Here is a 13832-nt window from a genome sequence, read left to right as displayed (position 1 = left end):
AGTTAGTAGGACTTGGTGTGCATCCAGAGCTTTGAGATCAACCCTGATCTGGTTATTGGTGCCACAGAACTTTTTCTCTCTTTGTGGCGGATATCCATACTGACATTTTAAAGTAAAATTAAAATTGTTCCTTATAGACACTTAAATGTTGGCATTTCAGACTTGCTAATGCATTTCTGTTATTTTTTTTTTCCTTCAGCAGCTGGATATATTTCTGGGTACTAGCAAATCTGGTGGAGCTACTTTTACTTAAAGACTTTGGTGTATCTTGTTTTTCTGCCTGTTTGTTTGTTCCCATTCTCGTTTTCTCAGAGAACTTCTTGTTACAGAAAGCAGCTGTAGTTGTATTAACAACTCTTGGGCTGAGAGTTTGATTTCTTTCAGGTTCTCGAGACAAGTGGGCCTAAAGCTGTTATTTTTAAAGAAATTGTCAAATGGTTCGAGCTGATGCTAATGTTTGAGGGGATTTTAGAGTTGAGTTGTACTACCTATGGGATGGGAGGCAGAAATGAGGAAGGAGACAGGGACAAGGCTTTTGCAGGAGGCAATATACAGAAGGGGTGTGATTGTACAGGCACTCAGATATTATTCAATTTGTCATTCTTTTTTTTAGGCTAGGTGCAGTGTTATTGGTGGACTCCTGCTCTACTTTGCTATAAATGAGCAAAATGAGAGATGATAAAAAAATTTTGCATTAAAACTGAGATGATTAAAACAGAGATTATTAGCCTAAGGAAAAAGTAGCCTTCCAGTAAATGTTCTTTTAATTTAGCTCTCAGTAGCAGAAGTGTTTATTTTTCCTTCAAAGTGAAGATCTTTAAAAATAAATAAAATGAAAAAATCCTCCTCTTCTTAATGTGGGCTGCCAAGAGCCAGGACCCTGAAAAGCATGAGATCTTTGTTTCTGTAGATGTTCATTCAAACTGAAAAACCCTGGAGACCCTAACAGGGGAGCTGAGAGGAGGGGGGCAGGGGATACATGAGAGGAATTTACCTGTTATTGCACTGGATTAAATTCTGTTGAATCAGCACTTTGCAAGGGCAGGGTATTCGGTCAGAAAATTTCTCTTCAGACTTAAATTTACATCTGTTGTTCATTTATTTTAGAATAGGTTTCTCATGAGGGCCCTGTATCTCAAAACCTGCTTTTATGTTAAGTTCTTAATGCCTGTCTATTTGAAAGGAAGAATTAACTGATTCTGTAAAAATTACTGTTGCTTTTCCTGCCATGGAAAACATCACTGTAAGATTTTCAAGTTGACTGGTAAGTGCTAAGTTTGTTTATGAATACAGTCAGCTCAAGTATATAGATAAAATCTGTTGGCCACAGCTTCAGGAGTTGTGTTTGCACGGTCTCAGAAGCAGACAGTAAATAACAGGCTCTGGATGTCTGGTGCCAAGTGACAGGAACAGGGATGATAAATAGCCACTTTCTCTTCTTGTTTCTTTAGAAATTAGTTCTCAAGACTGTTATGATATTCCACGAACGTTTCCGAATGACAGATCTAATTCATTGGAGGGCTTCCATAACCACTTTGTAAGTATGACTTGATCTTATGAGAGATGGCAGTGACAGTGCTTGAATGCTTTTTGTTCCCATGTAAGAAGGCAAGCCGTACAGTGTTTGTGTTTTTCAGTTTCAAAAGAATATATTAATCTGAGTAGATTAGGTTAAGAGATTCATGTGATTCACAGCTGATTGCATAACTTATTTTGTTAAAGGAAATATATGTTAATTCTAGAAAAACAGAAGCATGTTGACAGTGGGAAGTGTTTCAAGTGAAGAACTAGATGAAAATTATGTCCCAATGAATCCCAACTCTCCTCCACGACAGCATTCCAGCAGCTTCACTGAACCCATCCAGGAAACAAATTATGTACCAATGACACCAGGCACGTTTGATTTTCCGTTATTTGGAAAGCAAGTCCCTCCTCCTGCTCACATGGGTTTCAGGTCCAGTCCAAAAACCCCTCCCAGACGGTCTGTTCCTGTTGCAGAATGTGAGCCACCGCCAGTGGATCGGAACCTCAAACCAGACAGAAAAGGTGAGGAAAATGTCCAATAGAAGTTGATTCTTTCCATCTAATAAAATAGCTGTTGCAACTTAAATGATCATTTTCAGATATTATAACGATTTTTATCCTGTTAGCTATCCATACAATAGAAGAGTTCTAGAATGTTTTCATGATGTTTTAACATCACAGTAACAATGCCAAATACAAGCATAGGTTTACATTTAATTTCTGTAGTTATTAATCAAATATTAGCATAGAATTGCCAGCACTCAGAAGTATGAGTTTAGTCCTTGCACAGAGAGGACAGCCAACTTACCATGAACAGAGCACGCAAAGAACTATATAGAATACCAGTATATAGGCATAATAATGCTTGGTACAGGAGCAGCACACATTTCCATTATATGATGTAAAAATTAATAACTATTTTAGGTATTTGCTTTTGATGTCAACATTGTTAGGAATTATATGAGAAGATTTGTGTATTGTGTGCTTTTTAGCCCTATTCCAAGTATGTAGTAGTCATAGAATAATTCTTACAAAAGCGTTTGAGTGAAGGAAAAAAATAGATTGAAGGAAGTGTTAACCAGTAATTACAAACTGAAATGAAGCTTTAACATGATGTATAAGCAAGGAAAATCACTTGATGTTTGGGCTGCCCAGTGCTTAAGTGGTAGCAGCCACACAGGGCAGTCACAGGAAGATGTTTAACATGGGCTACGAGGTTACCATATAGGTTTTCCTTGGAATCCAAATGGGAGAAGGAAACTGCTAATTCAAGACAGTTGTTAAGGTATGTTCACTGTATTGCACAAGCTTGGTGCCATACTTGCATTGCTATTTGTATAAACTGCAGTAAGTGAAAGCATATGAGCCTAGATTTTGAATTTTGGTGTCTTTATAGACTGTGATAGATTAAACAGTCATAAAGCAAAAATAAAAGTGGCTTCATGTGGGAATACTTTAAAGAGCTGAATGTGTGAGAGAGAACTGTTAAAAGTTTGATGGTGCTGCAACAACTTCAGTGACAAAAAAGGAAAAAAAATAAATTTGTACATGTCCTGCCAAAGCTATCCTTAAAACAAAACAAAACAAAAAACCACTCTTAAACGTAGTGCACTGGGTTTACTTTGCCTTAAAATATGGATTATTTAGGTAATGGGTGGTATTAATCAGCAAATACTACGTGTTCAGATGAGGTTATTTGTGTAGAGAATCACTGATAAATGGTTTAGACTTCCCAGTCAATCTGAAATGTTTTATCAGCCTATCAGAAATGCCTAAATTGTAGAAGAGGGAACTCAAGAAATTTAGGTTATATGTCTGCACTACTTTGTATTTGAGTAAATTCTGTTTGTAGAACTATGTTTAGGGAAAAAAAAAAGTATTTAGATTTAGAGTGGCTGGTTTGATTTTGGAGAAAAACTCATGTCCTAAGCAGATGATCCAAAATATTAAGCAAATAAAATTTTATTTGGACATTTTTTTCCCTTAAGTGAAAGCAGCCTGTAAATAAGTTCATTGGACAGTATCATTATGATATAGATCATCTCAATGTAAAATGGGAAGTGCCACGTTTCATTCTGACTGTCCATGTTCAGAAAATTAAATATGTCTTGTTTCAAAACCTTGGCAGTCTTCTTGTGCCTAATTATTTCAGTGTTAACAGACAGTAGTTCTGTTTTATTTTTAAGAAATACTGGACAGTAACAGATTGAAACATGATACTGGAAAATATTCTTGAAATAAACACTGAACTGCTTGAAAATATTTTCCCCGACTGGCTGGTTTGTGTATTTTACTGATAAAATGCTTGACCTTCAAAACTGTTTAATTTTTATGTTGAAAAGCTTGGTTGATGGTGCAAAGCAGTCACATTGGTGCCTGCTGAGGCAGCGTTGCTATTCTTGCATCTCTCTTCTTGAAGCTAAGTTAGTGTTTTACCTTTTAAAAGTGGTGTGTAAGACTTCTGCTTTGCTCCTGTCCGCCAATGCTTTACAGCTAAGACAGACCTAGCCAACAAGAGGGAAGAGATTTTGAGATATACTAACACATCTCTTAATAAGTATAGAGGTGCCTAGTGTAACTTCTATTGGCCATATTTTTGCCTGCTGACTTTTAGAAGCTGAATCACTGTAAATTGCGTGATTATTTTATGCAGTGTAAAGGATAACATCACTTTAAGGCTAGCCATGAAAGTACATACTTTGTAGTGAATGCCTAGGGTCTGAAAAAAGAACACAGCTCTGTGAAGATCTCGAGCTACCAAGAATGATAATGATTCTGATTTATCAGTGAGGGTTTTATCTTAGTAACACATGCATTAGCTCACTCAAGTTTTATCAAGTCTGATACTGTGAGACTTCCATTGTTGTGAAGAGCAGATACAATGATGCATCGGGATGGTAATATTCCCATTTCAGTAGCTGCTCTTCATGCAAATCACTTCTTCCAGAAGTACTTTTTGGGAGAATAAAACTGCAGTTCATGTTGAACTAAAATGGGATAAAACTTTGCTTTTAATTGGACCCTTACATGATGAAAGCAAGTATATGCCTCATGTCCTACTGCGTTGCTGTTTCAGCTTTCAAGTTCTTGTAGCAACTTCTATTATAAAGTTGTTTATGGTCATATAAATGTTTTGCAATGGTACTTTGCCACATATTAGTGCATAAAAAGTAAAAAGTGGGCCAGTATGTTTAATAATATCTAGGTAGACATAGGGATGAAATGGCACATAAAATAGTTAAGCTCTGGGTATCGATCTTTTTATTTTTCTTTTAATATGATTGGTTCAAGAACTTATGTTGGAAACCACCACTGCTTCTCTAGATGTGATGTTACTGCCCTTACTGAGATCTGGTGTATTGGGTGCGCAAGGCTTCCAGGTGTATGAGGGCTGTATTGTGTTCTGTCTGAAGAAGCCAGTGTGCTTTTTTCATTGGTTACGGACATTACTGCAAAAATTGTATTTTGCACGGCCTACAAGTAGCTATTCCTTCTTTGTAGGCGTATTGAGAAGTATCATCACCTTTAACTTACTGAGCCAGAGCTAATGCTTCATGTTTCTGTGTGGGCCAGTGAAGTTTGTCAAATGTGATTTTAGCACTGAATGTCACAAAGAAATAATGCAGTGAAACTAGCACATAAGGAAGGCATTGCTTTTTAGTGTCAAATGTACATGCTTATGCATCTCCTCTGTTCTACACTTGTAAGTTTACAGACAGTGTAGTTTGGCAATGGTAGGTAATGGATATACGGTAGTGATCTATACATGCTTGATCACTGATGTTCTTTGGAGAAGCATGTACTAGGCAACAAAGATCTGGCAATTTGTCTATCAGCAGCAATGAGTGAAGGTGTAGGTCTTCACAGCTCTGATCTAAACACCTAAAGTTCTAGGGAATTTCTTAAAATTTTCTCAGTTGTGACAGAGGAATGAATTACGAAAATCAGTGATGCTGATAAACTAAATGTCAGCAAAACATATTTCTAAAAGTCACTAAGCTACATGCACAGTGTGTGGGCACTTCTTCACTTTTTGAAAGCCAGAAGTTCTTCAGCCTTCCCAGTAGGAGTAGCCTGAGCAGGAGGCCATGGTGCTATGAGATGCTCTGTGTCATTTTCCTCTGTTTTCTAGAATGGCTTTCTTCTAAGCATGAGGGGCTGGAGGGGCGGGGGAGAAAATGCAGTGCAATCTCAAGTCTTTTATGTAGTTTCACTCTTCTGGCTCACAGCTGCTTCTGTAAGCAGGGAGGGCTTCCAGTACTTTCTGCAAGTCTTGAAAGTAATTTCAAAACATGGTGTTGGCTTATGGTCCCAGTAGCTGGAATCAAAGCATTTTACTGTTTCTTTAGAGAAGCATACCAAAAGGTAAGTGGTATATTACTTGGGACAAAATTGAGAGCATTTGGCCAGATGCTTTTCTGCAGTCATCTGTAACTGAATGAAGAAAAAATACCTTTCCTTAAAAATGTGTTTTATTCAGGGTGCTGTTTTTTAATATATTATTATTATTATTATTATTATATATTGTCTGCACTGATTTTGTATTTCTGCTTTTTGGCTCTGGCTTGCTATGGTTGCATGTAATCATGATGCTAAATTGGAAGCACTGTTGCTAGCAAAAGGCTTCAGCTGGCATCAATGTTGCATCCATCCTTGCAGCTGGGTATGTTCTCTGAGTTGTTAAAAGGCTCTGTGACTGGTTCTGCTGGAGAATGGTGCTTTGGCATTTTACCTTGGGGCTCTCACATGTTCCTTTTTCAAAATGCTGCTTATCAAAGAAGGAGCAGTAGAATTAAAAGTACCCAAGTGCAGTGAGGTGAGCTAAGGAAAGCTAAGGCTGCAGAGAGCAAACAGCCAGGTTCTCTTCTCCACCTTGTGCTTTCCTAGGGCTCTTCAAAATATCTAAAAAATAGCAGTATATCAGCAAAAAATAGCAAAATATCAGCATAGCAAAATGTCTTGGACAGGCAGATGCTGGCTGGCTGTGCTGGCAGTCTGTGGGAAGGTTTTAAGGCCTGACAGAAATCTGTGAGCTCAAGCAACCTTAATCTTCAATACAAATGTGGTATTTATTTGTAGATGAAGGGAAGCACATGGATGAAAACACAAGGGGTGGGGGTTTTGAAATAGGTTTTGTTGGTCAGGAGATAGCTGGAGCAGGAGTGAGCCTCTGTACCAGCTGCTGTGAAAACTCACTTAGCTAAGCTGAGACAGTATTTGAATGAGATGGGTTGTCTGTGTGCATGGTAATGACACCCCCAGTTGTAATTTTTCAAAGTTATTTTTTTTTCAGTTGTGATTTTTCCCAAATCAAACAATTTTGTGATGGAATTTGTAGCAGAAGTTTGTTCTTCAGAGTCTTAGTCTGGTGCTCTGCTTAGGGTAATGTGGTAACTTCCATTTTCTAAAGGGTAGCATGCCTTCATACAGGAGGGGCTTTTTTTTTTTAAGGTTCTAAAAAAGAAAAACATGAACTGTGAGCATAGTGCTCAATTAACAAGTCATGCCCACTATGGAATGAAAATCAAAAGTTAAAACTCACTTGATTAAAGTGTAGTGCTACTATTTTTGTAATGCTGTCGATCCACGGTATTTAAAAAAAACACTTCACAGAAGTCAGATTCATGCAGATACCGGTTCAGGGTCACTGGGAGGTGTGATGGAATGATGTATCGGTAAGGGAATTGCTAATGGTCAAGAACTCAGGATTCCCTGTTCCTTAGATACAACATTGTACTGGATTTTGTTCCTTGTGTCTTCACTGGCAATTATATTTATTTGAATGTCATTAGAGTTGAATTACGTTCAAGATGATTAAGATTTTCATTCTTAGTCTTGGATTGAATTTCACAGCTTATTTTGCTGATGGCAAGAATAACAAATAGCTAGTGTAATGCCTTTTCACTTTTTTTTTTTTTCCAAAAAATGATTTGTCTTTCAACAAAAATAAATCATCACAATTTTGTGTAGCGATGTTTCTTGCAACTTCAGTCCATGTGATTATCTTGAAAAGAAACTGCTGCTGGCCCTGGTAATTTTAAGCCCAGCAAACAGTAAACTAGGATTTAGAGAGAGTTAGTGATGTACTCATTTCTCTTTGTGCAAATAAAATACCCAGTTGCACATTAAAAGAAACAAAGGGAGAGGGGGAAAAAAGTCTCAGAGTTGGTACTTGTGACTATTTTAAAAATGTTGCTGCTTCTTGTTGAGTTCACTTAATCTGGTTGTTTTCCTTAGAATTTTTTTTATCATTTAAGATGTTACATGACATAATTTATGTGATCAAACCACACAAGTGGACTGCTTATAAAAATCTGTCTTTTCCGTAAGTACTCATGAGCATCTCCCAACCAGATTAACCTCATAAATTATTTCTTTTCCAAAGTACATTTAAAAGTGTAGGCCCACTTTGAAGAGGGATTTATGCACAGAACTTTCACATGTGACAGGAAGCATCTGCCCTATTCTGGCCACCATATGACCCACTGATATGCTTCTGGATGACAGTCATAATCACCCATTGCAGTAGTTCAGTATGAGCCTTTAAAAATCTCAAGCAAAATCATTACTTGTTAAGGAAATTAAGAACCCTCATTAATAATGAAGTTTAGTTATAAATAGCCTAGTGAATAGTTGCCTTGTTAAATATTTACATGTGTTGAGCTGGATGATGTGAACATACTGTACATCCTGATATAGCAGGAGCACCACACCAGCATCCTGAAATAAAACTTCAGAGAAACAATTGAAACGTGACAACAGGAGATAAGGCTTACTTTAAAAAAGATGGAAAAGAGGAGGAAAAAAAAGGGGGAGAGGTCTAAAAGAAGTTGGCAACGCTGCAGAGTTCCACACTATCATGATAGCTGCGCATTCTTAAATGAAATATCACTTAGGCTTCAGGACAAGTAGGCAATTAAAGATTGTGAATGATGGTTTTAATCCATAGAAAGAACTAAAATGAAGATCTGATGAATCAGCAACTAATTTTCATGAAGACTTTTTAGAGCAGAACTACTGTTTGTTCTGTTTTAGGAAATCCAAGTGCTTAATTGTTCTATTTACTCTTGGAAGTTACACTTACTATTTGTTTTGTTTAAGAATTAAAAAAAAACAAAAAAACAAAACAACACACTGGGGGATATTTTGGTGCTTACTCAGCATCCCTAAAGCAGGATGAATACAAATTTACTGATTCTTCCTTCAAACTCCAAAGCCTTCCTCCACTTGTAGTACTGCAGGAGTATTATACTTCCTCCATGGCAGTACTAAATTACTTCTATTAGGCTAGTTTTTGGTTACAAGCTTTAAATTAATTTAATAGTGCCTTGCTATGGTCCACCAATCCTTAACTTGCAGCTGTGATTGGTCTCAGAGAACTTTGAAACAGCAAATAATTCCAAGACTTCCTTGGATAGCTACATTACAGCTAATGAAGCTATTTCAGTAAATGAAGCTATGGCTTCGTGGACGTAACCGTTTTAAAAAATTAAACAAGTTTTCTAAAGACAAACTGCAAGAATTACTCTTATACTTGTAGAGATGGTGTTGTACAACTTCAGAGATCCCAGGGAGAGCAGGAACAGGAGAATACTGGTGATAACCCTCCATATTTTTCCTCTCATTTTTTTTTCTTCCCTGTATTTTAATGCCTCTTTAAGCAAACATATATATTTTTATGTACATAGTCATGCTATCCCTTTAGCATTTTTACCGTTTTAATATTATGCTCAATTTTTTCAAGGAACAAGTTGCTCCATTTTTCAGTTTTCGTTTAAAAAAAAAATAAAAGTGAAAGCAATCTTAAGTAGTGTCCCTTGGACTTCATACATCTTAGTACAGCTTTAAGCTCCTAATCAATAAACACATCAGAACTCTGTACTTTGGTCTTAAACCACTACCTTTGGTATTGAAGGCTTTTAGTTGATCATGCGTTGGGGGATTGTTAAATATAGACATGTAGAATTACTTTCAAATTAGGGCAGTCAAATAGTATTTGGGTGATTAATAGCTTTGGTATTCTCTGAATAGTTTTTGTGGCATTTGGCAAGTATTTCATGAATACCAGTGAACCTTAACTGTCAGATACAGTTTGCCTTTATAATCAGATGTTTTTTCTAATTTCTCCTTAATTTCTGTAGTATCCAAAGTACCGGTGCTCCAAGAGAAATTGCTCCAAGAGAAATTATTTGGAGAATATAAAGGTGTCCAAGAAAACTGGAGAGCATCTCTTTAGATGACTGATTTTAATTCATAATTTTGAAAGAATGAGCTGGTTCTGCTTTGTTTTTACTGTTGTAAAGAGACCAGTCATTGTTGTCTGTGTGGAACCACTGACCAGAGCTAAGCAGAGTATCGATATTCCTATTTGTTGCAGGATACTAGTATAGAAACGGATATGAATTTTGTACAACTAAATACATGTTTCTAATTAGAAGTACCTTGGCAGGAAAGAGCCTTAATAAAAACAGAGATGAAAAAGCAAATTCAGGATATTTGTGGAGCTTCATGTTGAAGACCATGTACTCAGGAATTGGAGTTCACTGGGGTGAGGAAGAGGAGGAAAGGGGGAGGTTATTCTGCATAATTGAAAGTCAAATAATAAACCCTGTGAGATTGAGACTGAGCTTCAGCCTCTTTTTTTTTTTTTTTTTTTTTTTTTTTTTAAGGAAAAGGACACAGCAGTTCTGAGTACTGGAATTCTTGGACCTGTGTGAATTTCAGTTTCTCTAAAAAAAAAAAATAAAATAAAATAAATGCAGCATCTTTATGTATTTAATGGAAACTGAAAAATGCTCTTAGTTATGTTGTTCTCAAAATACTTCTGTCGATGCAGGATGCTCATGGATGTTTTTCCTTCTTGCTCTCCCCTTTCTATTCCAAGTAAAGCACTGCTTTAGCATTCCTATGTCTGATCTCCTTGTCTCGTGAGGATTAGAGTCCTGCTGGCCAGGAAACAGCATTAGCAGATCACACATTTCTGAAATTTTATGTCACATTAGTAGGTTTACTTGAAAATTTTAAGCTCTAAATACCTGGCGTTAAAAGAGTGTGTTGGCCTCATTCATGAGGATGTTTGCAATTTCCTGATGTAAAATCCATTGCCAGCAAGCTGTGGAGAGCAAGCAATCGCTCAAAAAACAAGCTTCTTTTTAACAGAAGTCTTGTTAGTACTATTGCTTCAAGGCTATAGCCTGAAAACAAAATGAGACTCTTCACTGGGCGCCTTATGTTCTCAAAACCAAAACTGCACCTACCTACTGTGGTGCTGCAGTGGGAAGCCTTCCTCTCTGCTTCCCCCTCGCCCTTCCCACGTCGTATTTCAAGGTGTTTTTGGCAAACAAGAGAATACATTAGGTAATGGGGGAAAAAAACAGCAACAAAACTAAAACAAAAAGATTCTTCAGTTATGCCATTATTTGAAATAAAATCAAACAAGTGAAATGGACTCCTCCTGATGACTTGTGAGACAAAGGCAGCATTGACACACACCAAAATGCCAGGAGCAGAATTCATGTCATCTGACTGTACTCTAACGCTGGATCCATAATCACTTGTTCTACTTGGCAGTTTTTACAAGCAGCCATTTGTTAGAAAAATAGACTTTGTTAGTGATGTTTCAGCACAGAGTGCCCTTGCACAGTAGTTGTATCACAGTGTGTAGAAACTGAGTTTTTCTGGCTGTAGCGTTTTGCATTTTACAGGTGGTGACTTGACTGAACAATAAAAACATCTAATTTTCACTTCTTGTTTGGTTGGTTTCACTTGCTGTAACTTATTTGGTGTTTTGGCTTTTTTTCTTCTGTGGGATCATATGCAGTTGTTTTAACATCACTTGTCTCCTTTTAGTTCAAAAAAAAAAAAAACTAAACTGAATTTTAACCCAGATTTGTCATTCCTGGAATAGGTTTGTAAGTTAAAAGCATTGCCTCGTATGAGTGCCTAAACATTAGCTGAGGTAAACTAGGGTGAGTGGGCCTAAACCATAGGAAATGCATTTTTTAGTGTCACTGGTGTTGGAATGCCGTATGGAGCTGCGAGCTCCACAGACACTTTGCATCACCTTTAGTAAAGTAATTAAGGGAATGGTCCTATCACACTTCTTGGGAGATTGTTTTGGAGAATAAACATTGGAGACCAGTCCATTGTACAGGTACGATGCATTTTCTCTATTATATTCAACTTTTTACTCTGAGAGCACTTTGCTTCCTGCAGGCTTGGAGGAGCAAAGTAGAAAGGTTAGGTTGGGATAGCATCAGGGATTTCAATTGTAGTATTTAAGCTTTTTCAATTCTAAAAATTTGGATTTCTGTTTGTAGATATGACTAATAGAGTAGCAGAACTGCTGATATTTAGATAAAGAATGGCAGTTTGAAATTCTTTGATGGGTTTATTTAAAATGTGCCTTTTGAGGGAGTTAGAGATATTATCAAGAACTTTTCTGTGCCAGAGCCTTACGTTATTTTTTTCTTAAATGAACAAAAATGGAGTAGAGGAGTTCTGCAATACAGACCCAAAAATAAGAAACATCAGTCTCGTGATTGTGATTTTCCCCCAACTCCTTTTCCTTTGCCTGGTGTCAGTTTTTTTCTATTGAGATGTAAGCTCCTCAAAAGAGATTAGACTGTGTGGTTTTTTTTTGATTTTGTAGAGACGGAAAACTTGCGCAAGTATTTTAATTCCCTATGACAAACTAACTAGGGTAACTGCATTATCCTGGCTATCTGGTAGCAGCAAGCTGTTTTGCCACTAAATTTATTTTAGGTTGAACAGTCTTTCTGCAGGAAGAGATGAAAACTCAGTCTATTTTATGCTGGAACATTTTGTATGTTCTTGTCTGATGCGCAAGAGAAATATTATAGGGACCTGTACTTATTTATATAGCTCTTCAGAAAGCCTCAGAACAGTTTCGAAGTGCTAAATTAAGTATGAGGCAGGCACTTACATAATGCCCATATTTTACAAACAGGGATAATCAGGAAGGTTAGCTTCAGGAGTTAGTTCAGGAAGGTCAGCTGCATGAGACCACATAGAATCATTAACAAAAGCAGAAATAATGAGTCACAGCCCTGACTTCCCTGTGCTTCTCTCCCATACTGTTGGTTTCAGTTGCTTCAGCCTACATTTGGTTGTAAGAGGAGAGGTTATAAAGTACACGCTGGTTAAATCACTTCATTAACCCTATTACGTGTGCTAGATTTCTCACTGTATTTAAGATTGATGCTCATGTGTAAGTATGTTGATTGGCATTTTAAATTGAGTTGTCTTGGCCTGAATTTATTTAAATCAGGTAATAAAACTGAAACAGAATGAATATGACTAGGTAAGGATGTTGAGCATCAAATTGTTTTTATTAGACAACATTGGAATTTGAACTTCTAAATCTGTTCAACTGAGCTTGAGATCTTGGCCTTTTGTATAGGCAAGCTTTTATCATAGAGTTGTAGGCAAGGTACTTAGGAATATTGAATCAGCTCAGAATAAACTTGGCAGCGTGTTGGGTCATGCTTTTGATCTAGGTCCAGTCAACAGCATACTTCACGGAAATACCGTGTGTACCATTTGACAGTCCAAGTCTTTGGTCAGCATTGCCCAGCCACTTGGTCTTTTCATCAGCACTTCTAGCCCTTTAAGGGATCGTCTGGTTTTGAAATTAGAAAAGAAGCCTTTGCGTGAAAATCATTTCATGTTCTTTTGTTTTAAAGCTGCTATGTGGCAATATTAGTAAATAAATAGTCTTACCTGCATGGTCTCTTGGAAGTGCTGTGTAAAATTTAAGATACAGTAAAAAAAAAAAAAAAAAATGTTTACCTTCCTTATTTGATTACTCCCAATACTTAGCGATAACAGTAATAGAGCACTTCATATGCAAAACCCTTGGGGTAGGGATTTGCAAACTCCTGGTGTTCATTGCCAAATCTATTTTTTTACAAAGCCTTCTCACTCATTGCTGGTAGTACCAGCCCACATCTGAGTCTATGCCAGTCCTTTTTCCTTTTGTGCTGTAGGGCAACTTTTGAACATTATCAGCCTTAAACTTACTTGGTTTATTGTAAATCTTTCTTTCATATGGCTTCTCGGTGTACCACTTGAAGGCACTCACTTTTTGTAATATTAAACAAACCCTTTGTCAGGTAGACTTTCATGACAAGTTAGTTATCGTGCATTATCGATCATATTTATTTAAAAAACACAGTGTGACCAGAACTGCTTGCAGAGTTCGAAGTTGGCTAAGAGGTTCCTTACTGAGAAGGGGGTTATATTACTACTGCCTGGAGGGAGCTTGTTAAATCTCAAATGTTTTCTTA

General features: G+C 37.0%; 1 protein-coding gene across 3 annotated transcripts in view; it reads left to right on the top strand.

Annotated features, from left to right (window-relative positions):
• GAB1 (GRB2 associated binding protein 1) overlaps positions 1-13832 on the top strand; it is a 96800-nt gene that overhangs the window by 74127 nt on the left and 8841 nt on the right. For 2 of the 3 annotated variants that reach the window (XM_032187500.1, XM_032187501.1), the window contains exons 5-6: positions 1452-1537; positions 1743-2046. In XM_032187500.1, the coding sequence (XP_032043391.1) occupies positions 1452-1537; positions 1743-2046 (390 nt within the window). The remainder of the gene's footprint in view (positions 1-1451; positions 1538-1742; positions 2047-13832) is intronic. The other variant, XM_032187502.1, reaches the window with a different exon arrangement.

Source organism: Aythya fuligula, chromosome 4 (assembly GCF_009819795.1).
Source record: "Aythya fuligula isolate bAytFul2 chromosome 4, bAytFul2.pri, whole genome shotgun sequence".
Taxonomy (NCBI): Eukaryota; Metazoa; Chordata; class Aves; order Anseriformes; family Anatidae; genus Aythya; species Aythya fuligula.
Note: the sequence above shows the minus strand (reverse complement) of the source record. Positions and strands in the feature narration are given on the sequence as shown.